General features: G+C 30.8%; 2 protein-coding genes across 2 annotated transcripts; one reads left to right on the top strand and one right to left on the bottom strand.

Annotated features, from left to right (window-relative positions):
• Positions 1–5,255: 5,255 nt before the first annotated feature.
• Positions 5,256–6,522, bottom strand: LOC112795097 (uncharacterized). The gene is made up of 3 exons (XM_025837075.1): positions 6,185–6,522; positions 5,796–5,986; positions 5,256–5,713 (listed from the first exon to the last, which is right to left on the bottom strand). Exons 1-3 carry the CDS (start codon positions 6,520–6,522, stop codon positions 5,256–5,258), a joined length of 987 nt encoding a protein of 328 aa, XP_025692860.1.
• Positions 6,523–9,724: 3,202 nt separating this feature from the next.
• Positions 9,725–14,728, top strand: LOC112792688 (LRR repeats and ubiquitin-like domain-containing protein At2g30105). Its single transcript, XM_025836016.3, has 10 exons — positions 9,725–10,169; positions 10,253–10,347; positions 11,729–11,884; positions 12,224–12,334; positions 12,447–12,547; positions 13,173–13,310; positions 13,455–13,503; positions 13,635–13,700; positions 14,099–14,218; positions 14,451–14,728. Exons 1-10 carry the CDS (start codon positions 10,004–10,006, stop codon positions 14,559–14,561), a joined length of 1,113 nt encoding a protein of 370 aa, XP_025691801.1. The 5' UTR covers positions 9,725–10,003; the 3' UTR covers positions 14,562–14,728.
• Positions 14,729–15,876: the final 1,148 nt, after the last annotated feature.

Raw genomic sequence — 15,876 nt, forward strand, 5'->3', positions numbered from 1 at the left:
CTATTTTTAACTATTAATTTTATATAAAGATAAAGAGAATTATACATGTTTAATGTAAAAAGTATTTAGGGCAGAAGATTGTGTTCATAGTGACCACTTGGGGTCATATGGCACGATATACATCTTGAACACGCCTTGTTTGTAAGAATAGCATCAATGGCTTCCAAAAAAGCTAAACCTTTTTCAGTAACCCTCCAACATCAAAGTGGGTGGATACTGAAAAGTTTCACATGGTGGCGCAGGGTGAAGAGATAAAAAAAAAAAAGAAAAAAAAATAACAATAATAAAAAAAGTGGATGCAAGGAGGGATCCAAGATTAACATTACTAAGAGTAAGTTCTAACCACATGCCATGTTGTTATTGATTTAACACTTTTGAACAATCTAGAGAAAGATGCCACCCTTGCTTTACATATGATTATGGAAACAAATTAATGCAAACATTGTGTTCTTCTTCTTGATTATGGTGAAGAATTTCCACTACAAATTTCTAGCTTTGACTAACTGACTTCGTGCCTCTGATCTTGACTATTGAGGCATCCAATTATTTTTAATATCTTAATTTATAATAAGAATATTCATTTTCGCACTTTTATATTACCATGTGTTATTCATTGTATTGTCTTTTGACATAATTTAATAATACAAATTTAGATATCTAGCAAATGGTAACAATTAATAATATTTGAATTATCTCGGATATAAAGAGAGTTTTGACTGAATTACTTGTAACTTCGATAAATTCTTGATCTTTTTTTATAGTAAAAATTAAATAAGAGTAAATTTTTTTTTCAGTCTTATCATTTTTTAATTTAGATAATTTATACTTTAACAATTAAACAATGACAATTCAACTCTTATTATTTTTTTATTAGAGGCATGAGTTTTTTTATAAAAATTTTTGGTAGAAGATGACGAAAAATATTTACTTGTGACGACGTAATATATTTTAGCACTTTAGCTCTTACATAATTATTAAAATAATATTTTAATTAAATGGTTATCATCTCTTTCTGCAACATTGTTTTGACGATTATATAAATGATAAACAGTCTAAATCAAATAGTTATCATTCATATAAGACAGACGAAGATCAAATAGTATAAATTAATATCACATGTAAGTATTTTATACCACTTTTTAAAAAGGAGTCATGTGTCTAATAAAAAAAAATAAAGAATAAATTATTATTTTTTAATTATTAAAGTGCAAGTTGTTTAAATTAAAAAAAATGATAAAAATAAAAAAAAGGCCAAGATTTTACTCTAAAAATAAATGAATACCTATAGGTGTTAGGAGAAGGGGTATACTAGCTGCATATATGCTACTAATTATTAAGTTCTGATTAAAAATTTTGAAATTGTAAAGTGTTTTTGTTCTTTGGATAAATAGTTATAGACTGGAAATTCTTTTAAGCTTCTAATGTTCTATCTTGACAAGCCTTAGTTGAAGTAAAAGTCAAATGGAGTTGATGATCTAAGACAAAAAGACATTGTTATTCATAGGCCAATAATATTATTGTACGCTATTGTCAACTGATTTGATTCGATTAGGTTAGCATCTGAATGACTATTTATAGTTAAAGGGAATAATTCATAACTGATTAAGTTAGTTAGCTAGTATATATCTCCTTATAACTAATTCTATTAATTTAACACTTAAATTTCAGTTCAAAATATAGGAACTTCGCCATAATATATTGTATAACTCTTTTTTTTAGTGTCCTTTAGAGAATAAAATAATGTCTTATTGAATCTTCCCCTTCAAAAAAATTTAAAAGAAAAATACCCTATCTCATAATTCGTTAGACAAATTATTTCATTAAAAACTTTATTAGACAAAGCTCAAATTTGGGACAAAAATTATGGCTACAGAAAAAAATCATTACTTATTACTCTCTCAGATAACTGTCAAGGATATAAGTCTAAACAGTAAAGAAAAATTGTCAACAATAGTAATACATTTGCTTCAGCAAATGGTTATTATTTTTTAATATTTTCAAAGATAACATATAAATATTTAATTTTTATTTATTTAAGTATTAAAATATAAATTAAGACTTGTCATAATTATTTAATTTTTGTTGCTTGAAATTTTATTACCTGCTTTAAATAAAGAATTTTGACAGTGGATAGCAAGGTGAGAACTGAGAATTTCAGAAGCATGAGAAAAAGTGTCTGGCATCACACTTCACTGACACATCGTTGTTTGGTGTTAGGATCACAGCCTGGCTTTTAAGTGAATTTTACGTTATTCCATTTTAATCAATTTTTTAATCACCTCTAAGATGCAATGTTACCCTCACAAGTCACAACACAGGATCTTAGATTACCACCATGTATTGTATGACATTATTCATTTAATAACCACCCAGTAGTTAGATAAGCTCATTAAGGATTTGTTTGGATGGGAAGATGAAAACAGAAAGGAAGAAAATAAAAAAGAAAGAAAAGAAAGAAAAGAATTTAAATGTATTTTTTTTTTTTTTTGAGTTGTTTGGATGAAAGAAAAATGGAAAGAAAGAAAAGAAAATAAAGAATAATTTTCTTTGTTTGGTTAAAAAAAAATTAGGAAGAAAGAAGAATAAATTAGTAGTAAATGATATTTTTGTTCTTGTATTTTAAAAAGGATATTCTATGTATATAAATTTATTATTTAATTTAAAATAATTAAAATAAAATTAAATATATTAATACAATTAATAATTTAAAGATAGATCATCAATCATAGTTTTTTTATGTTATAATAAGTTTGAGTCATACCAAATAAAATTATACATCACACAATGTATCACTTCATGTAATTTAAGACAAAATATAATGTATTGTTTAAATTATTAAAAAAAAAAACTCCAGCCCGATTCATGCAAAGCATGATGGATAGCTAATACAAATTCTACTGAATTCTCTTCATACACATCAACAGTAAAAAAATATTCTAACACATGTGCTTGCTCTTTTAATAGTATATATATTTTGAAGGATTTGAAGTTTCATATATTTTAAAGCTATTTCTTATAAATTTATTATCTTCAACAAGAAACATTATATGTTTCAAATTCCAAGCACAATACTAATCTACTATCCAATTGATATATCAACAACACAAATTTATTAACACCAAATAATTTGCATACCACCTTTGAAATTCTAGCACCCTCAGTATAATCAACCACATAAATTCTGGTAGTTTTAAAGGGTCTATTAATCAAAGAGCAACTACAACAACACTAATATTATAATATGGAATTTTTGATGCATTAAATATATACTTCAGTCAATATCCAAGATATATAACTACATATTCAAAATGCATAAGCATATACCAACCATAAGCCTCTTTTAAGACTCTCATGAGTATATTAATTACAAAATATAGAGGCTCTACTAAAATTATACAACATTAGATCCTAAAATCCTAAACATGCACAAAATATGTTTTACCATTACTGATTGTGTTCCTCTTAAATTGCACCAGCTTCCTTCATTAAGTCATACAATGCACCGTGGCGATCTTCAAAGGGAACACCAAAAAATTCTCATTTTGCTCTTTCATCTCTATAGAGAAAACGGTAGCAACTCCAAAAGATCTCTTTAACAACACCCAATTTCTTTAGCTCGTTATACACATCATTTTCAGAGTAAATTCGAGCTCTACTTTGTTCTAGGAATGTAATTCCTCTCTCAACAGCTTGAGCTTGGATCTTGGCAACTTGAATTTGTTCTTCAACTATCAGAACTTGTCTTTCTGCTAGCATAACTTGTTTCTCAATTGTTTCAGCTTGCCTTTCCGCTGTTAACGCTTGCTTCGAAGTAATATCAAGTGATTTATCATAGTAATTATTCCCATCCTTCAACATATCTGTCAATCCTTGAATACCTTTACTCATTCGTTCCATATCAGCATCAAATAAACCACTCATTGGTGCTTTACGCTTAGAACCTCTATGATTTCCTTGTGTTCCATTAGATTGGTTTGAGTTACCTAAATCAGGGCTCTCCTCTGCAACAAAGCTAGTTGAATGAGTGGTAGGTTGCCAATCATTCCACTCACACTCAAACCCCTGATATTCATCTTCATTCAAATTAATTGTTTCCTTCATCTTGGCCATACTTTTATTTCTTTCTTTGACACTTCCAGCAATATTTTCAGTTGCTCTGTCTTGACCGTATATAAAATACAATTTATCATAATGTTTGATGGAAATTCGCATCCACTTTTTTGCATCTGGTCTTGCCTATATAAAAAAAATAGATGCATATATATTAATTTAATTATATGATTTTCTTTCCTTAAGTTGTGAGTAGTTTCATAGATAAGTATATACAAGAACAATAGCTTCATGAAAATCTAGTCCTCACATATTAGTTATTTGTTAAAATTTTTTAGATAGAGGAAGCATATATTATGTGTAAATTTGACACTTGTAAAGAATTTTAATCATTTAGAATCACAGGTCAAAATAATTTCATACTGCAACTTATCATGCGCAAATGTATCTATAAACTTTAGTAACAACTTATCATGAAATTAATTACCTTAATTAAATCAGTCCAAACTTCAGGTTCAGCGGTAAAGAGTTTGGTTTCTGGGTTCCATGAAAATCCACTTAAGTTATGAAAGTCGTAACAAACTCCAAATTGATCCTTCAAAGTCTTCAGTCTATTCTTAAGATTATCTTTACGAAGATGGTTCCCGAATGAAGTTTTTAGAATTGCAAGAACGTTGACATATGCAGTTGTTATAAAAGTGCCGTCAACTCTGTTTCTTTTGCTACATTCCTCAATCAAAGCATCAAGGAAAGCTGCATCCATTTCTTCAGTCCATCTTAAATTGTCTTTGATTGATGTGTCACCTTGAAATGCCATCTTCTTTGGCATTTGGTCTTAACCTGAAAAATTAAGAGCTAAATTATAAAAACAATCTTCTATAAATTAACTTCAATGAAATAATGATATAAAAAGTGTTAATGATGAATTCATCAATTAACCAGGAATATTACCTTTAGAAGTAATTCCTACAATACAAGTAATTAAATTAATTTTAAAAAATAATTATCATCATAAGTGAATGTTTCAACTACACACTTCATACATAGTAATATCATGCTTTTCACAATACTCATGAATATTACACCTTTGAAAATATTAGTTTGACACATAATAGTCCTAACATTCACATGATATTCACACATTACATTCACTTTGGTTCAAAAAATTTCATTCCCCTTCATAAGGATGAAGGTTCAAATAAGTCTCATCTTTCAATTTGATAGTCAGCCCACATTTGAGCCGCCATGTTATCCCTAAGCGCTGCACCTCGCCTGTAATCTTCATTTACTTCTTCTCTTTCCTCATTAGTGGCTTCTGGATTATTATTTTGTAATTCTCGATCCACTTGAGAAATTAAGTGTTGGCCAGGATCTACACCCATTAAAAAGTTGTGGAGTATAATGCATGCTAGGACAATGTCAACCATAACCTCTACGTCATAATAAGGTTCTGTACCACCTGCTATAATTGCAAATCTTTTTTTCAAAACTCCAAAGGATCTTTCTATCATATTTCGTAACGAAGAATGACGAAGGTTAAATAATTCATATGCATTTTCAGGTTCACGTCCAACAAATTCCTTTAAATGGTATCTTACGCCTCGATATGGAGTTATTAGAGCATGTTTAAGCATGAATCTAGCATCCCCAAGATAAAATTTGTCTAAAAAAAATAATATAAAAAGACTATACTTTAGATGTCACCACTTTATTTAAACATGTCAAAAAAATTTTAATAGATAAACCTCTTGGAATTTTGAGCCTATCATCCCTTGATAGTGCACTTTTAAGAACTTTAGAGTCAGATGCAGTGCCTTCCCATCCTGCTAAAGCATATGTGAATCTCATATCAAAACCACACGCAGCAAGTACATTCTGAGTTGGCCATTCTTTTCTTCCACGAAATCTAGGTTGATCAGCTATTGGAACCTTGACTCTAACATAACATGTGTTCCATCAATGGCTCCAATACAGTCCTACACATATTACTTAATTAAAAAGAAAAGTTGTTTTGTATACTAATTATGATTGTCTAATTCAATGTATAACTAATCATACCTTAAAATATGGATAAAATCTATTGCTTCAAAGAATCTCTGAGGGAATGGTTGTTCCGGAAGGTTGTTGAAAAAACTCTTCTTCAAGTGAGATTGCAACTCTTAGAACAGCATGAAAATTACGACTGATTGTCTCTCCAGACCGGTGGAAGAAGAATAAAATGGTTCTATTTTTAACATTATGACCTATAATATATAAGAATCTAGCTACTTGCTCCTCAACTGTGACATGTATAGTATCCTTCACATGGCCGGTTGCCCTTAATTTTGCACATAACTCTACAAAGGCATGTGGGCTCATTCGTAAAATATCACGGCACCTATTAGTTTCGCGCAACTGTTGTAACAAAGTGGCTCGAATCTCTTCTCTCCCAATAATGTGATCTCTTATGGGTTTGTCAACTTTTTTAGCCATCACTTTAAGTAAATATAACATGTAGACAGTATAACACAACATTGTTATTGTACAAAGTTGCTTATCCCTCTCTCAATTTTCTTTGAGAACAGTTAATAAATGTCCTTGACTCTCAACGATATATATAAGTCTCTGATTACCTATGGAAACATCTGATCCATGCTCTTGATTTTCAACCAGAATAGGATTGCATATTTGGAATAAGGGAAAATCATCAAAAAAAAAAAGTTTTCCATGCCGTGCTTACAGTTAAAATTATGCAGTAAAACAACTTCCAATCTTCATCACCAAGTCTATTACATGCTGAAACTACAAAATTAATCAAACATGTTTAAAGCAAACACTGAATGAAAAGCAATTTTTTTCTATAATTATTGAATTTTAAATTTAGATCTTGCAATATCATTTTTGGGGTACAAAAGCCAAAAGTTAACATTAACAACAACAGAATAAATAATGTACATATACAAAATATTACCTATATCTGAAATAGATAAAACCCTAACATTTTATTTGTAACCAACAGATTTAAAAAGTTCTGGATTTTTTAGTATCACAACTTTCTATTTCTTAGTTATGACAGAACAGAACAAAGTAACGCACTCAAATCACAAGGCACCGTAGCTCAACGCAAAAAAAAAAAGAATAAAATAAAAAGATAGAGACAATAAAGCTATCAATACAAATTAAAAATAAAAATGTCAAGAACTACCACAGATTTCATACTGCAGAAGTCGTTTCACATATGAAGGAAAGAAGAAAAATGACAACTTTTTCACATCAGAGATCGTAGAACCCTAACCTATTTGTGTAAGGTTAGATTGAGAATAATTGTAGTACAATGTTGATACTAACAACAAGATTGAAGAAGAAATGCACTCTGATTTTGTGGTGAAAACAGAGCTTCAATACTTCTATGTCCCTCTCAATTTCGCCATGCTTGGAGAAGAACTCTTTTCTATTTTTTGTTCTCTTTTTTTTATAAAAGGGCAAATATGAGATAATGCTGTTGGGTTTTCTTTTTCCTTCAGTTTTCCGTCCAGGGTTGGAAAGAAAAATTTTAGGTGGGACCCACTCTGAATTTTACACTATTTTAGTTTTCCATTAAAAATTTCATTCTAAACAAACAAGGGAAAATAAATGTTTTCCCTCTTACTTCTTTCCTTTTATTTTCTTTCCACTGGTTTTTCAATCCAAACAAACAATACCTAAAACAAAGATAAGCAGCTTTTCTGTCTTGGAGCAGGATCTTATATCGTGTATAGAAATAAAACCATCTTATATTCATAGATTGAAAAAGTTTTAAGATAGTATTACATATAATTTATGTTTAGATATCTAGTAACTTATATCCTATTTTGATCTAATTCTTTTTTTTTTCTTTTTTTTTTTGTTCATAAATATGGATATGGTTATGTTTGTAAAACCACAGTAACCCAATCAAAAGTTTTAGCCCAATGAGGCCTAGACGCCTAGCACTACAAAAGAACAGGTAATTTGTGGCGATTTTTTTTATGGATTTACAGTAATTTTAAACTGTCGCAAAATAACATATCAGCGGTTTTAGAAGCATTGCTGTTTAGGGGGTGGAGATTTAACATTGCGACAATTTTAATAAACCGCTAGCACAACTGTTACAATACCAACGAATAACGTTGGTTGATTTAGTGGTGGTTATTGAATTCGATGATAATTTTCGACGGTTTAGAACCACTGCTATCTGAGGACCATTGTATTTTTCGAATTTATTTAGCGTATTTCTCCGACTAAATGGCCGCAAAAATATTGTATTTTTGTATCGATAATCAACGCTTTTTTTAATTTGAATGTACTAGGTATTATTTTTTTGTTATTTTTGAAATTTTTCTTAATATTACAAATCTTAATTATTTTGTATTTGAACAAATAAATTGATGGATAAACGGCATTAGTAAAACTATAAACCATAGGGGTGTCCATGGATCGGATAGTATCCGTAGATCCGCGGTAAATATTCGAATCCGATCCGAAAATTGCGGATACAATCCAATCCGCAAATTGATCAGATCGGATCCGATCTGTACCCTTTGCGGATCGGGTCGCGGATATCTGCTCTATATCCGCGGATCTGCACAATAATAATTAAAAATAAATAAATAAATATATATTTGGTATTATATTTACTTATTTGTATGTTTTAGTTAGTAATTATTATTCATATATTGTATTATTTTATTTTTGTTATTTAGAAAGAGTTTGATTAAAAATATTTTAGGAATAAATAAATTTAAAAATATGAAAGAAATATTTTTATTGAATTTTTTTATATAGAAATATGATTAAAAAAAGAAGATTTAATTATGCGGATATATCCGATATTCAATCCGATCCGATCCGCACATTTGCGGATCGGATCCGACACTAAAAAATGCGGATATCATATCCAATCCGATCCGATGAAAATTGTGCGGATCGGATCGAACTTTCGGCGATATCCGATCCGGAGACACCCCTAATAAACCAAATTCATATATTTATTTGAATATGAATAAAGTGTTTTCTTTAGTGGTCTATTGTTTTGAACATAGGTCTTCTTTTCCTTAGTTGTCATTATCGTCTTTCCTTTTTTTGTATTTATTTTTTTGTATTTATTTTTTAATGCAATTGTCATCATCACTACTGCTATCGTTGTCGTCGTTATTACCGTCACCACTATCTTATTTTTTTCTTCACGTTGTTATTTTTGTTGTTTAATTTTTTCTTTTTTTTTTCTCTTCATCCTTTTTTATTATTATCATCATCCTCCTCTTTTTATTGTTTAAAATTTTAAATAAAAGAGTGAGCTGAAAAATCTAAAGTTATAAAATTTGAATTGATTATTGAACTAGTAAAATTAGATGTTGAAAAATTTAAAATTTTAAATAAAATTTAATCAATATAATAAAATAATATATTAACATATATAAAATATATTTTTTAAATTATTTTTTATTATTTTAAATAAATTATCCACAAAAATTTTATTTACTAATTTTCTAATTTTTTTATTGATTTAATGACAATTCATTTTTATCTTAAATTAAAATAGTATTTCATTTTGTCACCAAAAAAAAAATTAAAATAGTATAGTAGCTAATTTTTTTGTTACTTCGGTCAATTTTTGAACCATGGGAAGATTTCTTGTGCTAGTATGTTACATCAAACAAACAATTCCATTAAAATTGCTGGGATATTTTCAAAAAATTACAAAAATAAAAATAATAATTTTTTAATTTTTATTTTATATAAAAATGCTAAAATTACCTAAATTTTTCTACTTGATTAGTACACGATTCTTGAAAATTAGCATTTCTGTATTTAGTTATCAGATAGTAATTATATTTTGATTTCCTAAAATACCCCTAAATAATTTTAACTGAAAATTTAGGAAGAGGCGAAGCATAGAAGAATGCAGTGAAGGAGTGCAAAATCGAATCCATTTCTGGAATTGGATCGAATAAGAATGGAGGAAGCTCCTTCTTCAACGAGAAGCATAGCCATAAACGTGAAGTTCGGAGGGAAGACGATACCAATCTCAATCGCATCGGAATCAACCATCAAAGACCTCAAATCACTCCTTCTCTCTTCCACCAACGTCCTGCCACGTGGCCAGAAGCTCATCTTCAAAGGCAAGCAACTAACCAACTAACTAACTAACCGCTTTCACTATCCTTTCCTTTTTTTTCGTTTTTGAATTTATCATAACAAACAGGGAAGGTTCTGGAAGACCACAACACTTTGGGAGCATCCGGTTTGACCAATGGCTCTAAGCTCATGCTTCTTGCTTCACAGGGCTTACATCAAGGGGTATTCTCTTCTCTTGTCTTCTATATGCAGTTATTCGTTTCTTTCTTTCTTTGCTTTTTGTTGCTAATGGTACTTACTTTAGTAAAAGAAAGAAAGTGGGGATTGATTGTTTTGGCTTTAGGGCAATATGATAAATTTTGTGTCTTTCTCTCTTAGAATCAACATGAGAATTGAGAATATGAGACGGTCCTAATACTCTTATAGAGTTTGTTCAATCCCGATATTTGGTTTCTTTCAACATGGTTGCTCCATTATAGGGTAAAGCTCCCAAGCAACACATGGCCCATTTGAGTGGCAGAATTTTTGACCCCTTAACGTGTGGTCTTGGAAGAGGAGTCTTAGAGCAATACGTGAGTTGTCTCTGTGTGACCTCGAAGTCACGGGTTCAAGCTGTGGAATTGGCTACTGATGCAATTATCAAGATAGGCTGTCTGCATTACACTCTTTAGGTGCGATCCTTCTTTGGATCCAGTGTTAATGCCGGATGCTTGTGTAAAGGCTGCCCTTTCTAACGTGTCTTGGGTTTGAGGCATGGGTATGGAGAAATCGTTGTTCGGAGAGGTGTGCTCCGTATAGCGATTTTAATGCTCAAACAGGATTGATTACCTCTGGTGTGGTTTTCATCTTAAAATGTTTACTCAACTACTTGATTCGACGAAGCATTCAAAGGGGTTTTATTTTTGTGCTATGGAGATAGTATTCAATAGATTTGTTTATTTGCTTTTGGTAGGCAATAAAACGAAGGGAAAGCTTGGCTTAAACTAGAATTCCTACCGTGCAAGCCATACTAGGAAGTTGATGAAAAATGTATATCTTGAAAGGAAATTGTGGTCAAACAAATCAACTAAATTCTAGCATGATTGATCATCACCAATACTGTGTGATTTCATCAAGAAGTTATGGGGTGAGAATATATATATATATATATATATATATATATATATATATATATATATATATATTCTGATATGGATGAGTGGCTACACACTAATGGACAAAATAGGAACGAAGATATAAGAGAAAAAATTGGAGTAACACCTATTATTGGAAAGATAGAATATCGTCTTAGGTAGTTTAGACATGTGACAAGAAGATCAGTAGAGCATTTAGTTAGGAGGGTGGATGAGATGGAAAGTAATCAGGGGGTTGAAAGATAGAGGAAGATCCAAGAAGACCATACATGAGGTGGTCAAAGGAGATCTACGTGTAAAACAGTTTCACTGAAACATGATAGAGCTCAATGATATCGTTTGATCCATGTGTCCAACTCCATGTAATGGGATATGGCTTTATTGTTGTTGTTGTTGTTGTTGTTTCTACTTCCTATTACACTCAGTAAAATACTAAAATGCAGCATGAAGATTTAAAATTTCTTGTGTAGGAGGGTCCTGTCTTGAAGAAAGCTCAGGTTGTTCCCAAATTGAGGAGAGATAGCCATTCTGGGTCGAGTAATGATGCGAATAAAGTTCCTGTGAAGAACAGGGTGGAACGTTGGAAGGTGACTGGGGTTGTAGCATTGTCTGAATGCAACTTGGAGGTAATAAACAGTTCATGATTTTACGATATATTAATCAAATTATATTGGAAATCTTGGAGTTGGAGCTTAACAATCGATGTATAAGAAAGAGGCACATGTTTAATTTTACTTAATGACATGTTTTTATTTGAAGGTTATTTGGTGGTTAGTCATTTGAAATTTCTGTCTGCCTTAATTGTGAAAGGAAAGGGAGTAGCAAAAAGACAACAATGGCAAAAGGCAACCTAAATAGATTTTTCATCCTTTCTTTCTTTCCTGCATATGGTATTTAAAATTAAAATTGCTTGTCAATTATTGTTCTTGCATTCTCATTTTTCATAGCAATTTCAATTTAAGTAGGTCATACCTGATGAAGTGTGGGCTTGTGAGTCTTCTGCTCGAGTTCTAGATTGCAACAACAATTCAATTAAAACCCTCCCTTCTGCGATTGCTCATCTTACTGGTCTAGAGGTAAGCTGAACTTCTGTATCCCTTTATAGGTTTTCTGTTTCATCTGCATACAAACATTTTAGAGGAAGTAATGTTTAATTTAACACACCTTGCAACTTTGAAAATTCTGCAGAAGCTATTCATTAATGCAAACTGCTTATCGGATGAATCAATCAGCTGGGAAGGACTAACACCTCTGAAGTACCTAACAGTATTATCATTAAACCAGAACAAGTGAGTAGATCATCATTGACGTCATGGGCCTCCTGGCAACTATTCATTGTGCACTTGTTTTTGTCCTAACTCACATAGAACAACAAAGAATTTACATCAACTCATCAAGATTGCATGTATTAGGGATTATCATTTGTTGATTGTCTACTCTCTACTCCATACCATCATAATAGGCCGTAGTTAGTTACGCTCTACATATGAAGAGGTCAAGGATGTAGGTATTTATGCTCCTAAGTCCTTTCATTATGTTTTTCAAGGTCATCACTCTCAAGTCAACTCATAAGCTCTCACAAGTTTTACGATTTTATGAGTAAACTCTGAAGTTTACAATTTGAGTTAGTTAGTTTTTTTTTTTTTAAAGCTCCACAAGTTTAGGTGAATTTTTTAGTTTAATGGTCTTAAATGTTTCTAACTCTAGCATACTACTAGCATTTTGTCTTAGACTACCAATACCTCTTACCTCATGTGTTCTGTTTTAGTATTTAATTCTATGTATCGTGTTAAATCCTTAGAAAATTTGTGGGGATAAATCATATTCTGTATCAAATTTGCCTTATAGATCCATATGTTGATTGAAATTGATTGGTCCTTTATGTAATTTGCTTATTTCACATGATTTCTGCAGTTTGACTACTTTGCCATCTGCACTGGGATCTTTAACCGCCTTAAGGGAACTTCATGTATCCAATAATAAGTTGGTTGGCCTTCCTAATGAAATTGGGAAGCTTACCCAATTAGAAGTTTTGCGAGTCAACAATAATAGGTACAATACTTAGCTGAAGAATCCGTTCCAACGTTTGTCTTGTTCAGTAACTTCTGTTGTAAAACTGTTCTGAACAAATACTAACACCAAGTTATTTTATCTGTAAAATTTTATTGTATTGATTGGCGTGTCTCTTTTTCTCAGGATGAATACAGTTGGTGAATCTTTAGGAAATTGTCATTCTCTTGTTGAGGTACGGTTGTTTGTTTCAAGTCGTCTTTCTCAATTTGTGATTCCAGAGGAACTACCCAAATAGTTTTGCAAAACTATAACATATGGATGAAATGTACTCTTAAATGCTTATGTAATTTTCTTGTGGCACAGGTTGATTTCTCTTCAAATTTCTTGTCAGAATTGCCAGAGACATTTAGCAGTTTTAAGAATTTGAAGGTGTCCTATTTTCCCCATTTTGGCCTTATAAAACAAGAAACAGTGTTCTTTCTCCCTTGCTTCATCATCAACTTTTCATGTTATTTATGATTGGACATTAGGAACTTTCATTATATGCTGTTAGCCTGTTACTGTTTCATTCTTGCAAATTTGTGCTACTTTGATGTATCAAATGAAGGTCTTTATTCTATACTCTACTTCACAAATGGTTGGTTATTAATACCTTTTCACATAATTTTATAAACAGTGGATTACCACATACTAAACCATGCATATACACCCTTTATGCTGCTATTAAAGACAGTTTGTTTTTTTCAGAATTACATGATTTCCCCTTTTATATAACCATTACAGGCATCAAAATATTACTTTCTTTCTCCACTTTTACCACTATGCAGGCTTTGTATCTGAGTAACAATGCCATGAAATCTCTTCCTTCTAAACTATTCAAGACTTGCCTTCAGCTCTCTACGCTGGATCTCCACAACACAGAAATTACCATTGATATTCTTCGCCAGGTCTGAACATCTTTCTTACTTCTTTTAATCAAACATATATATGATAAGGCACAAATGTATTCTATGAGAGGGAATTTTGACGTCGTTTGATCTATGATAGCGGATCCCACTGCTGGGATAAGACTTGTTGGTATTATTTTTTTAAAATGGAAGTTTATCATAGTTCTGTTAGTTCTTTGGATCACGGAATGCCTAAGAAACAGAGTTGCAATATACTGGTATTTTCTTGCAGTTTGAAGGATGGGATGATTTCGATGAGCGCCGCCGCAATAAACATCAGAAACAGCTGGATTTCAGGGTTGGAGTTTCCAGAGATTTTGATGAAGGTGCTGATAAGAACTAACTAGAAATTGTTTGTCAATTACAGATAATCCTTCATGAAGAGATCATTCATGTGTAAACTTTGGCTGCCCTCTGGTGGCAGACTGGAAATTTATGATATCCAATTTGTTATGTATTGAAAATTTTCTACATTTTTTTTTAATCGATATGTTAATTTTGATTGAAAAATATTTCTCTTTTGTTTTTCATTTTTCTAAACTTTTTTTTATATTTGAAATAGAATGAAAACAAGATGATATTTTATACATGTAGTTGCTTAAATTTTTCATCTTTTATTAATGATGAGAGGTTATACATGATTAAATCACATGACAAATTCAAATAAAATAATTTATACTTCATTGAAATAATGGATAAAAACAGACAAAAACAAGATTGTGCATTATTCTTTTAGTTTATCTTATGTGTATAATTTGTCTTTTTAAACCAAATTAAAATATGAATTTAAATAAGTCATTCTACTATTTCTCTAAACTCCGCCTATGTTACACTTGCGGTACATAGCCGGTCCCAAACCCGGATAAAAGAGGAGGGTTGTGTTAGGTTTTCGGCAACCAACATAAAAATATAGCCGAACCCCAATGCCATGACATTCTACTATTTCTCTAATCATTAGTTACTTCAAGAAAGTTCTAGTTTTGTTCGGTATGTGTTAGATGGTACTTTAAATGATGACCTAGGAACACATGGACATGGCAAAAATTATGCAAAGACAAAACAGAACAAATGAAGAATATATAAAAACATAGATATGAGAAGAAAATTAAAGTATATAAGAACTATTCGATATAACTCAAAATGTATTGGATTTTTACTTTTTACTATACAAATTTAGAAGGTAAATCAATATTCTAAAGTAAAAGCAAAAAACAATCTGCTTCTTTCAGCTCACACATTATGAAATCAGTTGTCCAAATTGGTGCACTCCTGATTCTCTTTATCTAATTGTACTCTTTATTTATCAATTATGTTAAATATCCTTATTTAAAGATGAATATTATAACCTTTAAAAAAGGTTTTTTAGAAAAAAATTTCAAATATTTTCTCTGTTATGAAAAAAATTGGCAACTTATTAAAGAATATTTTTTCCATGAGGTAATGACAACCAAACATGCACGATATTTCTCCGTTTCAAACTTTTCAGTTCAATTCAATGTGTAGAAACTAGAAAGTATAATTTTACTTATTAATTTTGTTTTGTGAAGCCCCACATAATATGACTAAAACTATACCTTTCTAGTGGAAGAATCTTCCAGCCTTTTGTCAAGTTTCGAATCCAAAGTCTTGGGTACAATTCAACCGGTGCGGAATTCCGA

Source organism: Arachis hypogaea, chromosome 1, assembly GCF_003086295.3.
Source record: "Arachis hypogaea cultivar Tifrunner chromosome 1, arahy.Tifrunner.gnm2.J5K5, whole genome shotgun sequence".
NCBI classification, from domain to species: domain Eukaryota; kingdom Viridiplantae; phylum Streptophyta; class Magnoliopsida; order Fabales; family Fabaceae; genus Arachis; species Arachis hypogaea.

Bases quoted from the DNA above. Each gene is read 5' to 3' on its own strand.
- LOC112795097 (XM_025837075.1), bottom strand. From the start codon at position 6,522: ATGGCTAAAAAAGTTGACAAACCCATAAGAGATCACATTATTGGGAGA. The intron at 5,987-6,184 runs GTTTTTTCAACA...ATGTTATGTTAG, and splicing joins GCAATCTCACTTGAAGAAGA to AGTCAAGGTTCCAATAGCTG. The intron at 5,714-5,795 runs GTTTATCTATTA...TATTTTTTTTAG, and splicing joins TAGGCTCAAAATTCCAAGAG to ACAAATTTTATCTTGGGGAT.
- LOC112792688 (XM_025836016.3), top strand. From the start codon at position 10,004: ATGGAGGAAGCTCCTTCTTCAACGAGAAGCATAGCCATAAACGTGAAG. The intron at 12,548-13,172 runs GTGAGTAGATCA...TGATTTCTGCAG, and splicing joins TTATCATTAAACCAGAACAA to TTTGACTACTTTGCCATCTG. The intron at 13,701-14,098 runs GTGTCCTATTTT...ACCACTATGCAG, and splicing joins GCAGTTTTAAGAATTTGAAG to GCTTTGTATCTGAGTAACAA.